Below are 23,622 nucleotides of genomic sequence, written 5' to 3'. Positions count from 1 at the left end.
AGCCGTCCTGCAAGTGGCGGTGTTCCTCGGGCTCCGCACTGGCTGGCACTACTCAGGCCGCCCGGGCTCCCCGCAGAGCCTACAAACCCATGGCTTCAGCCCAGATGGCTTTTCTGCTCCACAGGGCCCTCCTGGGGTCCCCATATTAATGTACAGTCTGACCTGCAGGGATCCCCCCATCTCCTCCCTGCCCGCCTCACCTGCACACCTAGCCTGTTCCCAGAATCCCTCAACCTCACCTCTGACACATAGTAAAGACCCTCCCCCAGCACCCCCAGCCCTGGCCCACATGCCATGGGCCGTGCACCCCGCCTTGTCCCCCCCAAGAGGTCCTGACGCTCCCAAAGCACCATCCTCAAAACCCACAAATCACGCCTGATTCCCGCCCTGCTGAGCACGCCCGTAGGCCGGGGGTCAGGTCTGCAGACCGCCCTCTTTCCCGCTCGGCATCTGAGCTGTCTGGAGCACCAACTGGTTCCCCAGACCAGACCGACCCCGTGCCACGGGGGCCTGTCCCCTCCGGGGGGAGGCGCTGCTTTTCTTTGTTCTAACTTACGGCCAGATGAGCAGCTGTGTTTGTGCTGCCTAACCCTCCCGGGGGGCTCGTCTTTGGGACTCCCGCTGCCAACGCCCAGCTCAGTCCGCTGGCCTCATGGGCAGAAGACTGCCAGGTCACGGAGCAAAGCTTCCTCGGCAGAGTCAGCCCTGGGGGCCTGGACCACCAGGCAGCGCCAGAGTGGGGTTCCCAAAGCCATCAATCCCCCGTGCCCTCTCGGCTGTGGGACAGAGGCTGGGCTGGGGCCAGACAGGTACTTTATTGACAGTTCACAGACACAGAGCTCGAGCGGGGTCACAGCTCGGAGGGGTGGGGTCAGGGAAGACAGAGTGAGTCCCCAGAGGCTGGCAGCACCCCCCAAACTGGGAAGCTCCCACAGAAGCCCTTCTTGCTAGGTGTCAGGTCAGAGGGGCCCCAGGAGCCTTGGGGGGGCACAGGAGGCCAGGGAGGGCAGCCAGTGGAAGCCAGGGTGCAGCCGCACAGACCCCAGACATGGGCAGAGGCGGAGGGTCAGGAGGCAGAGAGTGTGGGCTGGCCCCGAGCTCCCGCCCCCGTAGTGCGCAGAGCTTCTGACGGCCTCGATGCCCAGGTCACAGCTTTAGAGGGGCTCCAGGGCACGTGCCCTGAACTGCCCCAACCACACAGCATCCCGTGTCACGGCAGGCGTGACAACGAACATGTCTCAGTGCTTTGTCTCCATGGCCAGCGGGGCCCAGCGGGGCCCTAGTAGTCGGAGAGCGGGTACCGCAGGAAGATGAGGACAAGGATGATGCAGGATGCCGCCAGGGCGGAGCTGGTGATGTTGAACAGTCGGGCCGTCTTGGCGTCTTCCACTGCTCCGTTCAGGTCGTTGAGAAGCTTCTTGTCCCGGACCTGAGGCCAGAGGGAGGAGGTGAGGCCAGTGGCCAGAGAGAAGGAAAAGGCTAGTACTGGGGACTTCTGTGCAAAGGGCACACAGGAATTCCTTGTATTTCTTTTTGCAACTTTTCGGTAGGTCTGAAATTATTTAAAATATAATGGGATTGTCAACAGTGCTCTATGACTTGACTGAGTGTTGCTGAGAGTGCATCTGAAGTGTTCTTACCACCAAAAACCTACAGACCTCAAAAACAGTAATTGCGAGTGGTGATGGATGTGCTAACGAGCTGCCTTGCTGCAGTCATCACGCGGCAGGTGTGCGTGTTGTATCGCCACGCCGTAGACATCATCGGACTCATACAATGCCACATATCAGCTGTATCTCAATAAAGCTGGAATCCATAAGTGAACACATAAGATACAGAAGGAAGCTGGTCTCAGAGTTTTATGATCAGACAATGGAGGATGTAAGTGTGCTCTATTCTGAACGAGGCCCCTAATCTAAAATTAATAAGGATTACCTGAAAATAGGCGCTACGCACAGACAGAATAAGTGGTAGTCCCTACAGTCTCTAGGAAGGGATGTTAAGATACAGAGAGTAAGCTGGAGCCCAGGAAGTCCTGGAAAGACAGTGACTGTGGGTAGAGCTGGACCCACTTCCAAGATTCTCTGGTTAGGAAGAGACGTTCCTGAAGAGGAGGCCACCCTCACCCAGGATAAATCTTAGGATTTCCTTCTCTTCGGCACTTTTTTCTTCCACAAAGTCCAAAGAAGTGTAGCTGGGTATGTGGATGGATGAGAAGGAGGGGGAATAGAAAAAAAATAGTGCATAGATCTCATGGATGGAGGAGATGACTTAAGGGGTAAAGAGTGCAAGTGAGCAAGGATGACTGTGAAGACAGGTACATGATGATGGATGCGCATGGCTCAGCTAGAGGAGCAGAAGGGATGGCAGAGGGCGGGGAGGATGAGTGGGTGTATTGATGTGTTAGGTCAGAGGATGGACAGATGGATGGCTGACAGGTAGAGCTGGTAAGTAAGATGGAGAAAGTTACTTAGAAGTTGAGGTTAGATTAATAGTTAAGTGCATTGATACGTAAAATGGTGGGATGAGATGGGGAGAAGTAGGGAAGGGAGGAGGAAGCATAATGAACTTATATAAACACAGATGAATGGAGGGTTCAATGATTACATGGTTGCGTTGAAGACAATAAAAGATGGTGGATTGATGTGTAAGGGATTGTGGGTGGATGGATGGATGGATGCACGGACGGACGGGTGGGTGGCTGGGTGGATGGGTGAATGGGTGGATGATTCGATGGGTGGGTGTTGGACAGGTGGGTGGATGGGTGGATGGATGGGTGGATGGTTGAATGGCTGGATGGGTGGGTGGCTGAGTGGCTGGGTGGGTGGATAGTTGGGTGGATGGGTGGATGGAGGGATGGGCGGGCAGATGGATGGGTGGGTGGCTGGGTGGCTGGGTGGATGGTTGGGTGGATGGGTGGATGGATGGATGGTTGAGTGGTTGGATGGGTGGGTGGGTGGATGGGTGGGTGGATGCATGGATGGATGGATGGATGGATGGATGGATGGATGGATGGATGAGTGGGTGGTTGGATAGTTGGATGAGTGAGTAGATAGGAGGGTGGGTTGGTGAATGGATGGGCAGGTGGATGGATGGATGGGTGGATGGCTAGATGAGTGGATGTCTGGATGGGTGAGTGGACAGATGGTTGAGTGAATGGATGGTTGGATGGGTAGGTGGATGGATGGGTGGGAAGATGGATGGATGGGTGGATGGGTGGTGGGTAGATGGTTTGATGGTTGGATTGTTGGATGGGTGGATGGGTGAGTAGATGAATGGATGGTTGGATGGGTGGGTGGCTGGGTGGATGGGTGGATGGTTCGGTGGATGGGTGGATGGATGGATAGTTGAGTGGTTGGATGGGTGGATGGGTGGATGTGTGGGTGGGTGGATAGGTGGGTGGATGCATGGATGGATAGGTGTATGGATGGGTGGGTGTATGGGTGGTTGAGTGGCTGGATGGGTGGATAGGTGTATGGATGGGTGGGTGTGGGGGTAGGTGGACGGGTGGATGGTTGGATGGTTGATGGGTGGGTGGCTGGGTGGGTGGGTGAATGAATAGATGGATGGTTGGTTGGATGGGCAGATGGATGGATGGATGGATGGATGGATGGGTAGATGAATGGATGGTGGGATTGTTGGATGAGAAGGTGGATGGGTGGGTGGGTGGGTATGGGTGGGTGGATAGATGGGCAGGTGGATGGTTGGATGGGTGGGTATGGGTGGGTGGATGGGTGGGTGGGTGGATGGATGGTGGGGTAGTTGGACAGGCAGGTGGCTGGGTAGGTGGGTGGATAGTTAGATGGGTGGGTGGGTGGATGGATGATGTTGATATTCAGAAAGCAAGTAATGGGGAAATATGTATATACAAAAATTGGCATGGTACTGCCCCTCCTAACCAACCTCCTTTACTTTCCTGTTACCGGGAAGTCCATAATCTCTTAGGCCAGATTGAGCAGACACCGTGTCATTGTATCTGCTCCTCCTCTCCTGCCCCCCATCCCTCCCCTAATTCATGCCATGCACTCCTTTCCTGGCCACCACACTGGGACCCTAACTGTGCTCTGCCCCTGGGCTTCTCTTGTCCCTTTCCTCCACACTCATTGCAGGTTTTATAGCTCTGGCCATATCTTTCCCTTCTGTGTCTTCCACACGATGAAATCCAAACTCCTCACATAATTTTTCAAATCCTCCCTGAATGGCCATGTCCGGCTTTCCAGGACCATCTTCTTGTCCCCCACAGAAGATGGGGGCCCTGCACCCCTCCCAGATCGCCCCACCATCATGTCCTGGAACACCTGTCTCCTTATCCCCCTTGCCCGGTGAAAATGATGCCCCCTCCCGTCCATCTCCCACACCCAGCTCCAAACTCGTCCCAAATCAGGAATGAAATATTCTTTTTCTGAAACACGGGGGCACTTCTTCCATCTCGGAGGGGTCCTCCATCCCTCTGCCCGTTCATACAGAACCCTCTGACCCCTGCCGTGGCCAACCCTGCCTTGGCACCTGCGACAGCACGACGAAGGGATGGCTGTGGTTGGGTAGGCGGCCATCCCTGCAGCAGGGGATTCTCTGCTGGGAAGCGGGGGCTCAGCCAGAGTGAGTCAGTAGAGTCTTTGAGGACTGAAAGCCCTCAGGCTGCAGGAGCGGCCCGGCTGACCGAGGTGTGCTCCCGGGCGAGGTGTGCTCCCGGGCGAGGTGTGCTCCCGGGGGGCTGGAGCAGAGCACGGGCGGCGAGGGTGAGCTATGGCGGAGGATGGATCTTGAAGAGCCTTGAGTGGTGAGATGAGGACTCTGGGCTAACGGGGCGGGGGTGGACCGGGGTCATTACGAGCCGCTCATGCCAACTGGACTGCAAGGGCAGAGCCGACGTCCTGCGTCTCTGCCTTCCCCGGACACGAGGCTCCGCGACACGAGGCTTCACAGTCCGCGTGCTGCACACCCAGCTGCCCCGAACCGCCCCGGCCTGTGTGGTTGGAGAGGGCGGACAGACAGCGTGATGGGTGGATGGACAGTCGCAGGCAGACAGGGACACAGGGTTTTTCACAGCCACCAAACGCCAGCCTCAGACCTGCCCAGGTGTGCTTACTCGACGCTGCTCCTTTTCGGTTTGTTTTGTGAGTGGATGAAGGAAGGAGCTCAGGTGAGGCGCCCGTCAAGAGCCCACCGCCCGCAGGGACCTGGCTGGCACTCGGGCCCAGGCCTTCCCACCCCAAGCCCATCAGGTGCCCTCAGAAGTGGCCCTGCCTGGCTACACATGGGGTGGGGTGCAGCGGGCTAGGGGACATGCAGCGGGCTGGACAGATGGACGCGTTCCCAGGGGCAGGAGTTGGAGCCAGCCCGCCCTGTCCCCACCCCCCAACCCCCACCCCCCGCCGCTCAGGCCAGACAACTCACCTTGTACCCCCTTCCCTGCAAGCCTCAAGCTTTTCCTGCCCTGGCTGTCCCCCAGGAAGGACGTGGGGGAGCAGCCCCGGGGGGGAGTCATTGTGGGTTCCCGTCTGCCCCTCAGAAGCACTAATTCCTACCCACCCCCACCCCAGTGCAAATCCGGCACCATTCAGAAATCTGTGACCTACCTACAACCTGCACCAGATGGGCCGGCCCCATGCCAGCCGGAGCCCACAGCCAAGCCAAGGCGGGGAGGGGACAGCTTCCGGACAGGAGCTCATGCCGCCAGACCCGTGTCTATAGGCGCTGTCAGGGCCTGGCAAGGGACCCCCAGGGCAAGCAGAGCCCTGACAGCTGCCCCCACAATGCCGCCCCCATGGAGCCAGAACTGAGGGCAGTCTGGGGCCTCCACCCCCCAATCTCTAGGGCCCCCCTCCGTTCGCTGCCTCCACAGCACACACAGGCACACACACTTGTGCACGCACACGCACAGTCACACATACACCCACGCATGCACGCATACTCACACACACAGCTGCACCTAACACGCACACACTCCAGCCCATGACACACGCAACTCACACGCACACATGTTCACACATGCAACTATACTTCCACGTCCACACCCGTCCACACTCACGCTACAGGGGCACACACGCTCGTGAATACATACACACTCACACTCCCTCGGGCCCCGCACGGCGGAGCCCGGAGCTCAGTGCACAGGCCTGGAGGCGAAGGTGCGCCTGGCGGCGGGTGACCCTGACGGCGAGTCAGGAGGTGGGGAGAGCCAGGTGGCTGGGGTGTGGGAGGCCGGGGGTGGGGGGGCTCAAGGATGCACAGAGGCAGAGCCGGCCAGGCTTCTGCCCTTCTTCCTGGGCCAGCCTCCCTGACCTAGACCCGCCCCTCCCTCCGGCTCCCCCATTCTGGCCCCACCTCACTGGGCGTCCGCCATTGGTGACGTGCACCTGGGCTTAGACCCGCAATCTGGGGACAGTGACGATCTGGTCAGACATGAGCCAGTCCCTTCTGGAGTGACAGGGAGATGGGTCCTGGCCGTGGGGCCCTTCAGTCCTTACACATTTGCACAGAGCTCCCCACTTCGAATGTGAGTGGGTCACCGCCTCTTGGTCCATCGCTTTCTGCCTTGCCCTGGGGACAGGAGGCCCGTCTTCCTGGCCCCCAGCCGGCCCCCAGCCGGCCCCCAGCCAGCCCCTCCCACAGCGGTGAGGGCTTTTGGAAATTGTACCCACTCCAGGTTGGGCGTCAGGGGCGTATGGGACATGCTTGTGGCTCTCTGTCCCGGGCACTCCGGCCACCGGGAGAGACTATCTAGAAACCATGTGGGAGACGGAAGGCAAAAAGTAGTGACTTGACCGCGACCCTGTGGACCGTGGGCTCTTTCCGAGCGCCTGCCTGATTTCAGGGCCCCAGGGAGGGTCTTGGAGAGGAAGGTCTCCATGCTGCCCTCCTGTCAACGGGGAAGGGCTCCAAGGGTCTTCATTGGGGAGCTGGCTCCATCCCCGCCTCCCCAGGGACAGCTCGGCGACCCTCACCCAGAGGACAGGACATTGAGCCCCGGGTCTACTCTCAAGGAGCAAGCTGGCTGGGTAGAGAAGGCAGGCCCGGGGCCCCCGAGCCCGGCGAGGCAGCCTGGAAGCTTCCACAGCTCAGGACTAGGAAGGGCAGCCCCTCCCTGCCGGCTCAGAGCTAGCCAACAGCCATGTGTCTCTGGATCCCACGAGGTGCCCCCACCTGCCCCCCGCTCCTCCGGCCCCCTGCCCTGCCCTACTCACTTTGAGGGAGTAGGCCAGCGCGATGAAGCCCAGGCAGCAGAAGTTGAGGTAGACGAAGTTGAAGATGGACCACAGGTAGTAATCGTTGACCTCGGTGGTGTCTGGGTAGACTTCGATGACCGTGGTGGGGTTTGTCATAGTCTTCTTCTCGGCGAGGTGCTTGCAGGCCTGGGGGGCGCCCGAGGCCCGCACGCTGTCCGCCTTGCTGCTCTTGGACTCCATGGGGAACAGGGTGGGCGCCATGGGGGGCGACGCGGAGGGCTCAGGGGCTGGGGCCACAGGAGCCTGCAGGGCTGGGGGCTTGGACACGCAGGCAAAGCAACCCTTGGGTGAGCCTGCCGGGGGCCTTGGAATCCAGAAGGCCCCGTCCAGGGGGACTCGGGCTTCCTGGGCGCCGTCCGTGGTGCTGGCCGGGGCTCCCAGCGGGGCTGGGCACTGGCCGGGGCCCTGGGCCTGGAGGGAGGGGGAGAGGAAGAACGTGCTGTGTCCTGCCCGCCCTGCAGGGCTTGCCCCGGTGTCCTGCAGCATCTCCTCTGCAGACTCACAAGCGGCCCCAAAGGAGACGGAAATCCCCACCAAGGCAGCCAGCTGCCCGCCTGCCACCTGCCTCCCCCACCCACCCCAGCCACCCCGATGCCAAAGCCCTTCCCAGCAGCCTTGGCAGGAGCACCGGGGGCTTTTCCTCACTTTGCCGTCTGCGCACAAACACTCACCCACTGACACACAACAGCAACACCCCCTATGCCCAGCAATGCCCCAGCCGAGAGGCTGTGCAACAGACAGAGCACACAGAGCCCCGGCACGCACAGGACATGCAGACCCACAATGACAGCGTCTCAGCCACGGTCTGGCAGGATGAGCAGAGCTCTCCGAGCACCGGCAGGCACAGCTGACACATCGGACCCCAAGGCTCGCCAGACCCCGGGGCACACCCCTGCACTCAGATGCTTCCAGGTAAACAGCTCTGCACTGTGACATGCAGCGTGGACACACACAGCCACACAGGCTCGGACGCAATCACCGGGGGATGGAAATGGCCACTGTGGGCGCCCCAAACCCGTGTGCGTCGTCCCCGCCCCCAACTGCTGGCCCAGAGCGGCTTCTGGGACCCCAAACGCTTGCTGGCAGGGAGCCCCCAAGCCCGCGCCACGGACAGACGCACAAGGACACTCAGCAAAACGCGCACTTCTCCAGGCAGGCACCAAGGCACCCCTGCGCCCTGTGCCCTCCCCCAACCCTGGGGGTCTGCAGTCACCTGGCTACCCGGACCAGGGCTGCTGCGGCCGCATGGACGGCGCGCCCCGCGCCCTCACCTGCTGGTGACTCCTTGGCGGGTAGGCCAACCCCTGTGCCGCAGTCTGCGCGTCCTTCCGCCGGCCCGCGGCTCGCTGTCTGCCCAGGCGCTCCGCGTCCCGGCGGCCCAGCCTCGGTGGGGGGAGCGCGGGGCTGGCGGCGCCGCTGTCCCCGCTCCTGCGCTCTCTCCAAAGCACCAGGCCGGCCGCGCGGCTGCAGCCGGAGCCTGACTCACGGTGCCGGCGGGCGCAGCCACCTCCCCGCCTCCTCCCGCCCACAGGGTGGGGGCCGCGGGCGCACGCCGGAAGCCGGACCCTCGGGGGCTACAGAGCAGGCGGGGATGGGTCCTCCTACAGTGCCACCCGGTGTCCCCATGCTGAGCCTCCCCTGCCTCCCTCCCCCTCCCTCTTGCTGGCCCCCCAGCCTCTCTCCCCACTGTCTCTCCAGGAGGAAGACCCTTCATCCTCCCGCTGTCCTCCCCGCCCCACCCGCATCGACCAGATGGCTGTCTGAGCCCCTTCCCCTCCGCTGCCCCTTCTCCCACTGCCCAGTCCCTCCCCTCCTCACGTCTCAGTCCTCATCCCTCTTCAAGAACTAGTGCTGGCCTGGCTGGGCCCCCACCCTACACAGAGCCCAGGGACCCCAACCTTACTCCTCCCCAGCACACCCAGGCACCTAGCCCAGCCCCCATCTGCTCTCCTGTGCCTGTGCACTCCCACCCCAAGCCCACCCTGCAGGCTCCAGGCCCCCAAATGGAGCATCTCTCTGAGCCCCACTCCACACCCAGCTCTGCACAGCCCGGCCCCTAACAGAGGCCCTAGCCCCAGAGGCTATCAAATCCAGCCGTCCCTGAACCTTGGTGGCCCCCAAGCAGCCCCATCCTTTCTGACCCCACAGAAACTCCTGACCCCCTTTCCCCAGATCTGACCCTACGCACCCCAGGTCAGACCCCTCAGCCTGACCTCCTGAATTTGCAGCCCTCACGAGTCCAGTCTTGAAGGCCCTGACCTCTCACTGGTTGGCCCCCTCTGCCCATGGGGCCAGATGTTCTCCAAGCCCCTAATGGCACTTGTCTCTGTGGGGACAAGTCCACTCACCTGCCCATGTCTCTCTGCCAGTCCTGCCTGTCCCACCTGGGCCGCAACCCTGGCAGATGCCCCTTCCTCCAGCCAACGACCCCCTGCCCCCTCTGGGAGCCTCCAGTCACTCTACACCCTCCTGCTCTCTCTCACACTTGTCCCGAAATGACCTCTCCTTCCCGCAAAAGTCCCAGTGAGTCCCATCAGCAAGGGAAAAGGAAGCCCTAATCCTCTCCGCCTCTCCCGAAGCCCCTCCCCTCCCCGTGCGAGTGCCCTCTTCACCAACCCACCAGCCTCCACAGACCCCAGACCCTCCAAAGCCCCCCAGAAGCTGTGCCTGTGTGTGGTAGCCCTACACTTCCTTCCCCCGCTTCCCCCAAGCCCCTGTCCCCTCAGAGGCCCTGGCTGCTCCCTGACCAGCCGACCTGCCTCTCCCATCTCCAGGAGCCTCTCCTCCAAGCCCGGGTATTCTCAGGGGCAGTGCTCACCCGCTTATGCCCGGGCCTCTGCCGAGCCCTGCTCTCCCCAAACCTCTCTCTGAGTCTGAGGCCTTCTGGGAACCCCCTCGCTGGACAGGCCCCAGCTCCTCCCTGAGTCCTCCCCTGCCAGCCCCGCCCCCGGCCACCCTGGTCCAGCCTCCTCCATGGCTGTCAGGAACCCCAGGGACCTCCAGGAGGTTGATGAAGCCCTGTGAGTGGGAGAGGTCCTGAGAACCAGAGCCGCACCCCCATCCTGGCCACACCCTCGGCAGGGCCCGGGCCGGCCGGATCCAAGAGCCCACAGGCATGAGAGAGGATGGGGACGGTGGTGGGGACGAGGATTCAGTTCTCCCTCGCGCCGCACCCACCGGCCCCTTCCCAAGGGCCACACATGGCCCGGACCCCGGGGAGGCCTCAGGCCGAGCCAGATGTGAGGAGCTCGCACCACGCCCCCAGCTCACCCGCAGCTGGCCCAGCCCCACCGGCAGGCAGTGGCCACAGGGCTGGTGGGCACAGGAGTCCGCTAGTCCTCAGACAGCAGGGGAGGGATGCCTGCTCCAGGGGCCTGCCCCAGGTCCCAGGGCGGGGTCGGGGCCCTCTGCTCCCTCTGCCTCTCAGGGCCCCAGAACCCAGAGCGGCAGGAGTGAGGGGAGAGAGCCTTAGCCCCCGCTGGCCAGGGTGAGGGAAGGTGCTCTACTCAGGCCGGGCGTCCTCCGGGCAAAGGTAGAGGCAGGAAATGCCCACCGGGGCCTGCTGGACTGGTGCAGAGCGCGGCCGGCCAGCCGGGAGCGGGGCGGGTGTTGAGCTCCCCGTGGGGATGGGCCAGCGCCCTGGCGGGGAGCGTCCTATCATCACCCACCTTCTAGAGTCAGACTAGAGACTTGGGGTTGGGTCACAGAGCTGGATCTGAGCCAGGAGTCAGACACTAGGGTCCAGAGGATCCCAGCCAGCAGCCCAGGGCAGTCGTCCTGGTCCTGGGCTCGAGCATGGGCACCCGGATGCGTGGCCGGCTGGGGGCTGGAGGCTCAGCCTGGGTACAGGGCCACCCTACTGTGCTCGCCCCCACGTTCCAGAGAGGGGGTGGAGGTGGCCCCGAGCTAAGGGTCACAATGGCAAGGCCAGCAGCGTGGGCGCTGCCCTCCAAGGCCCTGGCAGGCAGAGGCAGGTCACAGGGCAGTCAGCAGGGACTGGAGGTGGGGGTGGGGCAGGGCTGTCTCCTCCTGGCTGGCTCTGACTCCAGGTGTCCCAGGGCACAAAGGCTTGGAGGACAGCGTCTCCCCAGCAGCCCCGCCAGCTCCCTGCTCATGTTTCCAGTGCAGGGAACACAGGGCATGTGTTTATAAGCCTCCTTGCAAATCTGGTCGAATGTCTGTTGAAGGTGCCAGCTACGGCTTGGCTCTGGGGTGCAGTCCCTGCCCCCCCTAGGGCCAAGCCAATGACAGCCACAGCACTGAAGGCTGGGAAGGCCCCAGGACGTTGACATCTGTCATATTTGCCATTTCCCTTACACCTGCGGGGGTGGCGGGGTGGGGGGCTCCAGGCAAGCGTCCAGAGTCGCTGATCCCAGTGGGAATCATCCCAGTGGCTCATAAACTCCTATTCATCCCTTCAAACCTCCTGGCTGTGCGGCTGCCTCTGGGCTGATGAGCCCAAGCCCCGCTCAGCAAACTCCCAAGAGGCCAGATCCGCGGGGAGGTCACTGTAGTCTGAGGGGATTCCCAACTGGGACCCCTGAACCCAGAGACTCTGGCCCCCAGGCTGGCCTGCTCCAACATCGGCTTGCTTCGCGCAGAGACGGCGTCCAGATGTGGCCAGGAGGCCCAGAAGGGAGGCAGGTTGCCCACTCGCCATCAGCCCTGTGCCGGCTCGTGTCCTGGGCTCTCATGGGGGCGGGGGGCTGGGGAAGACCGGGACCCCGCTGCTGGTGGAATGTCCGGGGAAGCATGGCAGACACGTACCTGGGCCACTCCCCTCGACCCGTGCCCAGAGCAGGCCCTGGCAACCTCGCCCGGCCCCACCCTAACCCTCCTGCCAAGGCCACATCCTGCGGCTCCAGGCCCCAGCCCTCAGGACGCGCCAGGCCTCCACTGGCGACGCTGGGCAGCAAGCTCGTGCCTCCAGGATCCTCCGTGCAGGGCAGGGGGGCTGGGGGCTGGGAGCCAGGCACCTCCAAAGCTTCCCCTTGCCCCCCGCCTGGCTGTGAGTCAGCCCTCGGGAACCACGGCCTCACACCAGCCACTCCAGCTCCTTCCCACGGCCAGACTTAGAACCGCCCTTCCCACCCAACAAAACACGCCAACACAGAAAAGAGAGGCCCAGACAACTGTATTTCCACGTTCACTTTGGCTCCTGGTCACGCAAGAGGGGAAAAGCTCACAGAAGGTGGCACCAGCCCCCCTCCTCCCCTTCTTCCCCAACCCGGCACCAGCAAATGCCCTCCTAGATGGGGTCGAGCCCCAGGAGGACCCCAAAGGCATCACAAGGCTGCCTTTTGTCCGAGTCCCGACCCTTCCAACCCCTTCCTGCTTGTCCTTAGGCCTCGGCGGGCCCCTTCCACGATGGGCCACGTGGGAAGATGGGCCAGCAGCTCCCCGCTCTGGACCCCAGGCCAGGCGGAGGAGAAGCCCAGAGAACAGCCTGGCCCGGGGTGGGGGCTCAGTCCAGAAGTCCTGCCTGGGCAGCCAGGCCCCGAGGCATGGGCTGGGGGTGGGTGGGGGAGGGGGGGGGTCCCAGGTGCAGGACGACGGGCGGCCAAGCCAGACTGGGGCTTCCCAGTTAGTGACGTGACTCCAGACTCAGGGTCAGCCTAGTGGCTGCTGCCCCGCACCCCGCTCTCTACTAGACAGACAGACATGCAAGGCCAGGGAAACCACAGAACAAAACGGCAGCCCGAGAGCCTGGCGCCTGTAGAGCTGGGCTGTGAGTGTGAGTGTGAGTCTGAGCGTGAGTGTGTGCGGCAGGGGTGGCCGGGAGGGCGGGGGCGGCCGGCCTCCTCCTGCCGGACCCCTTCCTCCCCAGTGGGTGGGCAGCTAGAGCCTGGTGGCCTCGGCCAGGCCCACGCGGTTCTGGTCCCGGTCGAACACGGTGTAGTAGCGGCCGATGAAGACATCCCCCAGGATCCAGAGCGGCCCGCCGGGCGGGGGGATGTCCATGCCCATGAAGCCACTCAAGCAGATGGTCTTCCCGCCCTGCGACACCTGGGCCGGCCGCTGTGGTCAGCACCCGGCCTGCAGCCTCAAGGGCCTCCGCCCCGCCCCGCCCCAGCCTGGCCCCCGCTGACCTTGAGCGTGTAGTCCTCGGACGACAGCTTGTAGGGTTTGCCCCCCAGCTGTAGGGTGACCTCGGGCAGGGTAGACACCTTCTCACAGGGGATCATGTACTGAGGGAGAGAAGACGGAGCAGCTCGGGAGCGCTGAGGGGGCGGCGGGGGCACCCTATCCACACGGCCCGGCCCACTCACCTCGCCCTGGATCAGCGGCACAGCCCCGATGGCCTTCTGCAGCTCGCGCACCTCGTCCACAGGGCCCACGACGAGGGACGTGCCCGTGTCCACGATGGCCTCGCAGCCCCCCTTGCACAAGGTCAGGCTGCTGCCCACGTCCACCCTGCAGGGGAGGGGGCGTGAGCACGCCGGCCTGGGCTTGGGCTCAGGGCGGGCCTTGGGGGACAGTCCTACCTCCAGGGCTGCAGCCCTGCTGGGACCCTGCCTTCCCCTCTCTGGCTGTGCGCAGTGGTGGCATGGACTCAAGAGGTCAAGCGCGGGTTAACTGCTGGCCTCGAGATCGCAAGCGCAGGGTCAGAGCCCAGGGGCCAGGAGCACAGGTGGGCACCAGGAGGTGGGAACGGACACCCAGGGCCAGGGGCCCGAGGGCTGTAGCTACCTACAGGCCGGCTGAGTGGGCAGCTGGGCAGGGCCCCGCACACCAGGCTCCCCGCAGATCCGAGCTCCGGCCCCCCCCGCCCAGCACTCACTGTTCCATGTGGACCTGCCAGTATGCCTTGCGGGTCACATTGAGGTAGGACAGGGGACCCTTGTAGTACTTGGAGTCTGTGCCGCCCAGCATGAGCTCACCCCCGGGCTGTGCGCCGGGGTCCCTGGGGGAAGAGAGGATCGAGTCAGCCGCACTTGCCCTGGGGCGCCGGCTGCCCACCCCCGCCCTGTGGGTCCAGCCTGACTGCTGACAGGACAGGCACACACTGGGGTCAAGCCAGGAGGAATAGGTGGAGCTGCAGAGATGGAAAGACCCGGAGAGAGCACAGAAGGAAAAGGACTCCCTTCTTGAGGAGCAGGGCTCCGATCCCACACCCGGTGAGGCCTGCAGAGGTGCCCGGCCCGCCAGTGAGGAAGCCAGGCGAGCAGGCAGGGGGAAGTGAAAGCTAGGAGCCAAGGAAGGGGGCTGCAGCCGCCTGAGAAAAACCAACCAGGGAAGGCTTCTGGGGGAGGCACTGGACAGCACGGAGAGTTGAGTCCACTCATTCCAGCCCCAGGGCCTTTGTACCTACTGTTCCCAAGGATGTCCTTGCCCTCACCCAACCGCTCCTGCTCCCCTTCACCTCTCAGCTTTCCCGCACACAGCCTGCACTGCCGGCCCTGCTCCCACCTCCACACTGCTCTAGACCCAGCGCTGGAACTCACCACCTTCCTCCTGGCCGGGCCCCACTCAGAAACACCAGGCCAAACCCTGTCTTCCCGCCCTCCCCCAGGCTTCACCCCTGAACTCCCAGCATGGAAACCACACAGCTGGCTCCCATCTGCTCCCCACCTGCTGCCCTGCCCCTCTACCCCTCACCCAGGGAGGCCTGAGCCTGGGCCCGAGGGCTCACGGGAAAGACCTCACCCCATTCAGCAGCGTGGGGTCACCTGGCCTCTGGCAGGGGGCTCTGCCTCACATGGCTGCTGAATTACCCCTGAGGGTGGCCCCCACACTGAGGGCAGGTGCCGGGCAAGAGAGGAGGCTTCTGGGCGGGCACTCGGCCGGAGTGCCTGGGGCTAGACCCCGAGGGTGAGGAGGGGGTGTGCGGCGCAGTGACCACCAGCGGTCAGTGGGCCACCCACATCCGTCCTTGGCACACCCTCATCGGGACCTGTGGCACTGCCCCGAGGGAGACCGGGGGCCCCTTCTCGAGGGTACAGCACACCGGTCACCCATGCTTCCGTGTAGGGCCAAGGCCACTGGGACACTCGGCTCGGCTGCCAAGCGGCGGCTGGTGGGGGCCGCTCCCCACCGTCAACCCCAGGCCGTGGTTCCCTCTAGCAGCATCTGGCACTGAGGGCCCCACCGGGGTCACCTCCTCTGGGAAGCCCCTCACCTCTGGAGGTCTGGCCACAGACTGGAGCTTGTGGCTCTGTTCCCTCTGGGCCCACATCACCCACCATCAGACCCAGGGAAGCCCGGGCTGACTGACCATGAGCCCTGACCAGGGTCTGGCTCTCTGGGAGGGAGGCCCACGGAGCGAGACCCTGGGCCCACAGCCCGAGCCGCTCCTGGCAGGAAGCCCCGGCCCCACAGCCTGTCCAGAGGGTTCCCCGCTCGTCTGTAAAGGAGTGGCCAGTCCCCTTCCCGATCAGAGGCTGCAGGTCAGGAGCCGCAGCCCGGTGCCTAGAGGGGAGGCAGGCAGCCCAAGCCCCCAGCGTTGAGCCCCGCAGAGCTGGGAGGAGGGGTGAGGCATGGGGAGGAGACAGGGGCCCGAGCCCCTCCCACGCCACCTGTTCAGGTAGAAGGAGAAGATGTTCTTCTCTACCAGCTTCTGCTGCATCAGGTTATCGAAGACGGGAAGCACGTTGTTGACCGAGATGCGGGGGTACGCCATGCCCAGGATGCCGTCAAACTTGGCCGCGATGAAGGTGATGCCCGGCTGCTTGGTGGCTTCCCCGAACGTCTGCCTCTCCACCTTGACACCAGCCAGGCTCGACAGACCCGACTTACAGGGCACCTGTGGGCCGAGGGGGATGGTCAGTGGGCCATGCTAACCTCGGAGCCCAACCCCCGGGCCCCACGTGTGCATGCATACAAGCCCCAGTCATCACCCGAGACCTCGCACAAAGCCCAGAAAGAAAGGCTGGCGACAGTGGGTGGGGACACAGCTGAGGAAAGGCACACAGAGTTCCAAGGTCTTCAGGACAGAGTTTCCATTGGAGTTAACAGATAGGTGGGCTCTGGGCTCAGCTCTGACCTTCTGGCTCCAGGCCAGCCCCACCCAGGCCGGCTCCTGACCTTGGGCTACTGGAACCCCATGACCCAACCCTACGACCCAACTCAGCAGACTCAAGGCCACACCACCCCTCCCCCCACTACAGGCCAGGCAGCAGCTGACAAACACAGAGCAGGATGTGGGGACAAACGGCTGTTTGGGGCCGACACCCTGATAGCGGGAACAGGGCAGTGTACTAGCCAACATCCTCTTTTTGGGCCACAGAGATCAGGAGGAGACCCAACAGGGCAGGTGGGTCTGGAGAGGGGCAGTGTCGCTGCAGGAGGGGCCACAGCCACCACGCCCCGTCGCCTTCCGGTCCTGCTGGGGCCGGGGGGCCAGAGGCTGCGGGGCCGGGGGCTGTGCCCTGTTCTGCTTTGCTCCTCTGCCCCCAGAACTCTCAGTCCTGACCCTTCTGGTGGCTGCACGCTAAGAGGTCTCACAGAGGCGCAGGCACATCCATCCAGGGCCAGCCCACCTGCTTCACCCCAAAGATACTCTGCAGCAGGCACAGTGCCTGGAGGGACCTCCAGTGTCCTCTACGGGGACTCCCGGCACATCTCAGCCCTCCCCTCCCAGTGGCCAAGGCATTGGAACAGAAGTCAGTCCCTGCGACCGGCCCCCCACCCAGCTGTCGGCCGTGACCCAAGGAGGAGCCTCATTTGAATCACTTCTGGGTCCTGGTCCCAGACCGGCCCATGGCTCTCACACCCACGGCCTCATGGCCCCACTTTCCTTACAGCCCTCCAGGCTGTCACGGTGCACGTACCCCCAGAAACGCAGGGCCCAGGTCTGCTGTCTGAGCCCAGCCCAGCCAACCACCCCCCCACAACGCTCCTGCTCACGCCTCAGAGGCCCTGCCCTGGGGGGCTGTCACCACGCCATCGGAGTGCCCCGCGGCCCAGGGGCAGCATCAGCAGGGACTCACCAACACGGTGTCCTGGCTCAGGTACCCGGAGAGGCTGCCGGAACCGTAGTGGATGTCGAAGCTGGTGCCGTTCTTCACGTAGGTGCTGGACTTGCCGCTGTTGTACTTGTGGTGCATCCCTGCACCGGACGAGAAGCCCGTCAGCCCGCCGCCCAGCCCCCGCCGTGGAGCCCCCCACCAGGCCATCCACCCGGTGTCGGGCCAGACCCGTGACCCCAGGCTTGGTGTCGGCCGGCAGTGGTTGGGCCTGGCCTGCCCCATCCTCTGCCACCACGGTCCCAGCCAGGATGCAAAGCTAGACTGGCGTGAAGGAGTTCGCCTGGAAAGTGGGGTGCCCTGGGGCAGGGTGGCGGGGCCAGGCCCGCCCAGTGTGGCTGAGAGGCGTCAGCGGCTGACAGGGGCCGAAGCAGGGCCACCGAAGGCCCAGGGCCAGCCCGGCTAGGGCCAGCTCCAGCTGCTATCCCTGACCGTTGCCCGGGGTGGGGGGCGTGCTTCCCTGCGAGGCGGCCGCTGGGCCCCGCCCCCCGCCCGCATCCCTGCTGCACGGCCGCGCGGAGACTCACAGCAGGCGATGTCCAGCAGCTTGCAGTGGATCGACGGGACCCACAGGTTGGAGGAGCCCGTGTCGAAGACGACCGTGAAGCACTGCGGGGGCGTCCCGATGCCGATCTCCCCGTAGTACTGCGCCTGCGCGGGAGCAGGGTCCATCAGGGCCGCGGGCACCGGCGCCCCTTGGTTAGCCTGCGGCCAGACCCTTCGAGGCCCAGGCCAGAGGACCGACACCCGGGCTCCGCTTCCGCCCCTCCACCGCCCTTGGTCCTCACACCCTTGGGCGCTGCGGGTTCCTGCCTGACCACGTGAGGGTGGGGGGACGGCCACCCCATTTAAAAGGTGAGACCAGCAGTCACAGCAGCTCGGCGGGCCCCGGGGCCCCGGAGGACCTGCCGGGAAGACACCTCTGCCCCAGGCCCCCAGCAGAGACGATTGCCTCCCTACAATGGGGGGGGGGGCACGTCAGGGCTTGCCTCTGGGACCTCATTCCCGTCCTGCCCTTGCTCCACCAGACCAAGCCTGGTGGGCTCCTAGGCAGAGGCATGAGGACAGCCAGAGAAGGTACACCCTGGAGGCCAGAGTGTTGGCTCAGATCCCTCCCTGCCAAGACACCCTGCCTTCACACCCAGGGCCTCAGTTTCTTCATCGGTACACGGGGAAGGAGGGCAGCCTGTGGGAAGCCCGGGGCGGCTGAGCCATGGCCCAGGTGAGCCTGAAGGGGGCACATGCCCCTCGGACCCTCAAAGGGAAACCCGGTCACTGGGGCTCTCCCAGGTCAGAGGACATGGTGGCTTGGATGAGAGACGTGGGCTTGGGGTCCCCTGGGCCCTACCTGCCTGGGCGCCCCTTCTCCGGAGATGGAGGCTGGGCCCTGGGTCACTAAGGGATTCCAGCCCCAGGCCTGCAGGACTGTGTCTCCTGCCACTTGGCTCCAGGGAGAAGCAGCAGCTACTGCCTCATGACCCGGAATAAGTGTCCAGATTTGGGGGGCTGGGGAATGACTCAGCAAATCCCCGTGTGTGTGTGTGTGTGTGTGTGTGTATGTGTATACACAAGAGCTTGCACTAGGGGATCAGGAACTGGTTGGTCAGGCCCCGAGACAGATGCCCCCCCCAGCCCAGTCACATGCCTGTGAGGCCACAGCTTCCTGGCACAGCGGGTGCTCTGGCCAGACAGGACAGAGGGCATGGCCACATGTCCCAACCCCAGGTGGACCAGTGTCTGGACAGCAGCAAGGAGCTAGGTCTACCACGCGGGGGCGGGCCACGCAGGAAGATGCCACCTGGGCCACCCCAGAGGTGCAGGCGGGGTCCCAGGACCTGACCCCCGAGCTGGGACTAGGCCGACCCGGCCCTGGCTCGGTATGGGGCTTAGAGCATGTCTGGACTCCAAGCCTGTCTGCCCCTCGAGGAGCACTGGGTGCGATCAGCACTGGCTGCTGACCAATGAGGAAGGAGACATCGAGGCAGGAGGTCACGGGGAGCACCAGGCCTTCCAGCAGGACAGACAGAAACAAAAGAACTCCAGAGCCATTAATTAGGCCTGGACAGGCAGGCCTGGGTGACCCGAGCACAAGGACCCCGCAGCCCCTTGGGGCCTGAGTCTGATTTGGGCTCCTCCATACCCAGCTGATGGCCGTGGGCCCAGCTCGCGTATCTGTAGCCCGTGACCCTGTCCCCCACGCCCACAGGCTGGCCTCAAGAACAAGACAGCTCCCGATGCCCTTGACAGTCAGTGGGACGCAGGGGGAGAGGTCACAGAGAAGCCAAGGGCACCCCCACCTCGCTGCATGCCCCGCGCCCCAGGGCCAGGCCCCTCATGGGAGTCCTCGTGGGGTAGGGGTAGTGGGAGGGGCACCCAGCAGGGAAGGGCATGGCTGGGCAGAAGCCCCTCCCTCCACGGAGCAGGTGACTCCTGCAAAACCACAAGGTGCTGAGGAGAGGAACTTCCTGCCCACTCACTCAGAGCTTTCCTTGAGAGCCTCCTCCGTCCTCACCCGGGCTTGCTGTCCACCCAGCCCGCGCCCCGAGAGGACGAGCCCCATACTCACGTCCATGTAGTTCTTGAGCACCTCCGGAATGGGACCCCCCGCCACACTGGGCACCCCCTGGGCGTATTTTGAAATGGGGCCTCTGGCGATCAGATCCTCCACAGGGCCCCCCAACTCCGACATGGTCCGGCGCACAGAGGTGAACTTGTGCAGCGGGATTCTGTCAAGAGGAGGGAGAGGGGCTCATCAGGGCTCGCCTCCCCCTCCCCCTGGACTGCTCCGTACCCTCCCCCATCCCTTGTCCCCAGTCTGTGCCTCCTCCAGTCCCTCCCGGGACAGCGGCCGGTGGGGTCCGTTAGGGCATGGGTGCCCATCCGTCACACCTGCCCCACGCTCTCTGAGGGAACCCATTCACCTGCGCTCCGAATATGCTGCTCTCCACGCAGCCCCCATGCAGAGGTGGTGCCCACTTCCCTGCCTGGCCTCAGGGGCAGGCTATGCCTGGTCATCAGATGGGACTTCGATGCCACCACCTCTGAGAAGCCCTCCTTGGCCATCCTTCAATGTGACCCTGTTTCCCTCCAGGGCCCTCGCAGTAGTGAATTCATTTCCTGCCAGTGCGTCTTCTGTCCTCATCGCGGTGCAGACCCCAGGAAGGCAAGGCCTGCCCTGGGGTGGTGGAGGTTTCTGCCTCTGGGTCTGCCTTCCCCTGAGATGCCCACGGCTCCCCCAGTGCCAGCCCCTCCCAGTCTTGGCGGTCTGCCTGGGCAGAGAGAGCACGGGGTTGAGGTCAGGTGGCCGGTTCTTGTGCATGTGGGTCCCTCCCTGGCCTGGGATCTTGCTCCTGGGTTTCAGCTTGCTCCCAGCTCTGACGGTGCAGGGACAGGAAAGCACCCCTGAGCACACTCCAACCCTTGGACGGCAGGTCCTCCCAGCCCAGGCGATTTGGGAGTTCAAGGTCACAGCTGGCCCTTCCTGGCACACCAAGGGCGTGCTTCAGGAAGATGGGACTCTTGCCCAAGACCTGGTAGGCTGTTAGAGTCCACAGTTCTCGCCTGGGGGAAGCGGACACGCCCTCCAGTAACCCAGGAAACAGGTGCCATCAGTCCCACAGGACCGGGAAGAGGTGTGAGGGGCTCTCGTCCGGCTACCCAGCCCGCACAGCCGCAGCCTCCACTCCCCATGGCCGTGCATCCCCGGCGGGGAGGCCTGTGGGTGGCACCAGGGTAGGCGCAGCCCTACAGCTGCCTCCTGACAAAGACTCCATTTGGGGGCTACATGCCCCCAAGCCACGGCCCGTGGTGAAGCCCACGCCGAGTGGCCTCCTGGCAAGGGTGAGTCCCACTTGGCCCCCAGCCAGCTCCCACAGCTCTGTGACCTCACCCACCTGCCCACGGGCAAAAGGCCCACGGCAAAGGTACAAGGATGCCTTCCCAGGCCTGGCACCAAGGCCCCGGGGAGGGGGGGGGGGGAAGGGTGGGTGCGGGACCAGAAGGGGCTGGCCCTCTGCACCCTGCCCCCCCAATCTGGGAAAGCAGGCTGCCTGGCAAGAGTGGAAGGGTGGGCGGTGGCTGTGCTGGTCCTCGGCCTGGCTCAGCCGCATCCAGGCCCGGTGGTAGATGGACTCCCCTGGTACCGGGGACAGGGCCCTGGGCCTGAGGAAGGTGTGGTCCTCACGAAGGCAGGGGCCGGTGGGGAAGGCTGCTGCAGCCCGGCCACTCACCCAGACCCTCCCCTTAGGCTACCTCCCTTCTGTCTCTGAGACGCTGGGAGGGGGGGCTCCCCGCGCCACAGGGTCCCCCGCCCCAGAGTCCCCGGACAGACCGAGGCAACCACGCCCAGTTCACAGCCCGCAAAGGAGGCGGCCAAGCGCGCGCTGGGGCTGTGCGGGCTGCACGCGGGGGTCCTGGCTTCCGCAGGCAGCCGCGAGCGCAGGGACCGCGATGCACCTGTCCTGGGGACGCTCGGTCGGCCCGGGCCCCAGCCGCCCTTGCTCGCGCAGCCGCCCGCCCCCCACGGCCGACCGCACGGCAGCAGGGCGGGAAGGGGTCCGGGCGCGCGGGGGCGCGGGGGAGGCCCCGCAGGAGGCGGCGCGGGCGCAAGGCCGCATTCCGGAGCCGGGGCGCGCGGAGGGCGCCGGAGCGCGCGGGGCCTCACCGGACGAGCGCGGCGGCAGGCGCAGCGAGCAGCCCGAGGACGAGCAGCAGCAGGCTGGGGGGCTGCATGGTGGCGGCGGCGGGGTCGGAGCCGAGCGCCCGGAGGCCGCGCGCTTATAGCCGGGATGACGGCGCACTCCGCCGAGTCAGCTGACCGCACTGTTTGCACCCGGCGGGTCACGCGGACCGCGGCCGGCGTGCGCGGGGCGGGGCCGAGGCGGGGCCATCCGGGCCGGCCCCCCCCGCGGGGCCGCGCACGCCGCTCGAGGGCGCGCACGCAGGCCGGCGGGTTCCCGGAGCGCCGCAGCCCGAGGGGCGCGCGGGCGGGGCGGTGGTGGGCGCTGGCAGGGGCCGCAGGGGACCGGGCTTGGGACTCTGGGGACCGGCAGCGGGACAGCCCCCGAGCCCGCGGCTCCGTCGCCGCCCCAGACCCGCGGGCTGTGCACCGCGCGAGGCTGAGCCGCCCTTCCCAGGCCCCCGCCACTGCACCTGCTGCAGCGCAGGCCTCCGCCCAGGCCTCCTCTTCCACCTCCGCTAGCCGCTCTTCTACCCAGCGTCCTGCAGACCTCGTCCTGTCTCCAAGTGTTCCTAGGCGCCCCCCTCCAGCTCCCTAGAGCAGCACCCGCCTGACCCTATCCCGGGTCCTCCGTCCTCTGGGGGCCCACGGTCCCCTCCAGGCCCATCTCCAAGGATGCTGGGCGGCGGGATCACATAAGGAGCCGGGTCTCTCACCTTGAGCGATTGGGGTCGTCTTCACCAGCCTTGGGAGAGTCCCGCCCTGGGGCGAGTGCTCAGTCCTACTGAGGCCACAGTGACCCTGGGCCCTCCAGGACCTCCCACCTCCCGCAGTCACTAAGGCATGCCAGCTTGCTGTCGGAGGGGAGGGCCCTGTCCACTTCTCAAGGCAGAGGCCAGGCAGGCATGAAAGAGGAAGGGAGTTTGGGCAGGTGACTTTGGAGAGGGTCCATGCTGAGAATGTGCTAGAAAGTGACCCTTGCTGGGAGCAGGCCCCTCTGGGAAGATGACGTTTGAGCAGGATGTGAACAATGAGGAAATTTCCTCAAGGGACTCGCCTACAGGGCACTTTTTCTCAAGTGGTCCTGCGGGTACCCCACTTAAAGGCGGGCAAACGGGTTCTGTGGCCCATGGCAGGCAGGACTGGAATCCCCATCTTTTCTGTGACCACCAAATCAATCAGGACCCTGACCCCAGCCATCACCCTCCCACCCCGGTCAGCCTGATGGCCACAGATGAAGGACCACGGCCTTGCCCTGCCTCCACACCCGGCCGTTGCCCACGTTTGTACTGGATTCACCTGGTTCGGTTCCAGCTATGAGGACTGGAGCCAGGAGGGAAGCCGGCAAACACCCCTGCCTTCAGAATCTGCCCCCAGGTGTGCAGGTCCATACCCACGCACCGCACAGGCCCCAGAGTGGGACCCTCACTCGGGGCATTATCACCTCACTGCTGGTGGGCCCCGCTATTTCAGACGGGGCAGCTGGGCTCTGATGGGCTGGACACCACATGGGCTCAAAGGTGGTCCCAGCTGGTGTTCCCCTGGGTCCCCACTGCCCACAAGACTACATGTGTCGTGATGTTCAGATATAGATGTGAGAAAACAGCCTCGGAGGGGGCCATCTGCTTCGTCCACAGGGGCACTTACAAAGCCAGCCGCAGTGTGGACAGCGAGAGGGCTCAGCAGTGTGACGTGGCCGCCGGTTGTGTCTGGCTGGGGCAGGTGCCAGCCAGGCGGAGACCCTGGGCTT

The 23,622-nt window shown here is 64.6% G+C and overlaps 2 protein-coding genes across 3 annotated transcripts; both read right to left on the bottom strand.

The window, feature by feature from the left end:
- Nucleotides 1–796: 796 nt before the first annotated feature.
- IFITM10 (interferon induced transmembrane protein 10) lies at nucleotides 797–10,431 on the bottom strand. Its single transcript, XM_047693628.1, has 5 exons — nucleotides 10,407–10,431; nucleotides 10,048–10,109; nucleotides 8,501–8,803; nucleotides 7,188–7,640; nucleotides 797–1,429 (listed from the first exon to the last, which is right to left on the bottom strand). Exons 1-5 carry the CDS (start codon nucleotides 10,429–10,431, stop codon nucleotides 1,280–1,282), a joined length of 993 nt encoding a protein of 330 aa, XP_047549584.1. The 3' UTR covers nucleotides 797–1,279.
- Nucleotides 10,432–12,346: 1,915 nt separating this feature from the next.
- Nucleotides 12,347–22,023, bottom strand: CTSD (cathepsin D). 2 transcript variants are annotated; one of them, XM_047691655.1, is made up of 9 exons: nucleotides 21,858–22,023; nucleotides 19,761–19,920; nucleotides 17,722–17,845; nucleotides 17,159–17,277; nucleotides 15,746–15,972; nucleotides 14,011–14,133; nucleotides 13,499–13,643; nucleotides 13,319–13,417; nucleotides 12,347–13,235 (listed from the first exon to the last, which is right to left on the bottom strand). In XM_047691655.1, the coding sequence occupies exons 1-9, from the start codon at nucleotides 21,923–21,925 to the stop codon at nucleotides 13,068–13,070; spliced, it is 1,233 nt and encodes a 410-aa protein (XP_047547611.1). In that variant the 5' UTR covers nucleotides 21,926–22,023; the 3' UTR covers nucleotides 12,347–13,067. The 2 variants fall into 2 exon arrangements, with proteins under 2 accessions (XP_047547611.1, XP_047547613.1); XM_047691657.1 differs by lacking the exon at nucleotides 21,858–22,023 and adding an exon at nucleotides 20,116–20,168.
- Nucleotides 22,024–23,622: the final 1,599 nt, after the last annotated feature.

The sequence above is a fragment of the Lutra lutra genome, chromosome 10 (genome assembly GCF_902655055.1).
Source record: "Lutra lutra chromosome 10, mLutLut1.2, whole genome shotgun sequence".
NCBI classification, from domain to species: domain Eukaryota; kingdom Metazoa; phylum Chordata; class Mammalia; order Carnivora; family Mustelidae; genus Lutra; species Lutra lutra.
The sequence above is the reverse complement of the archived record's forward strand: the minus strand, read 5'-3'. Positions and strand labels throughout refer to the sequence as shown.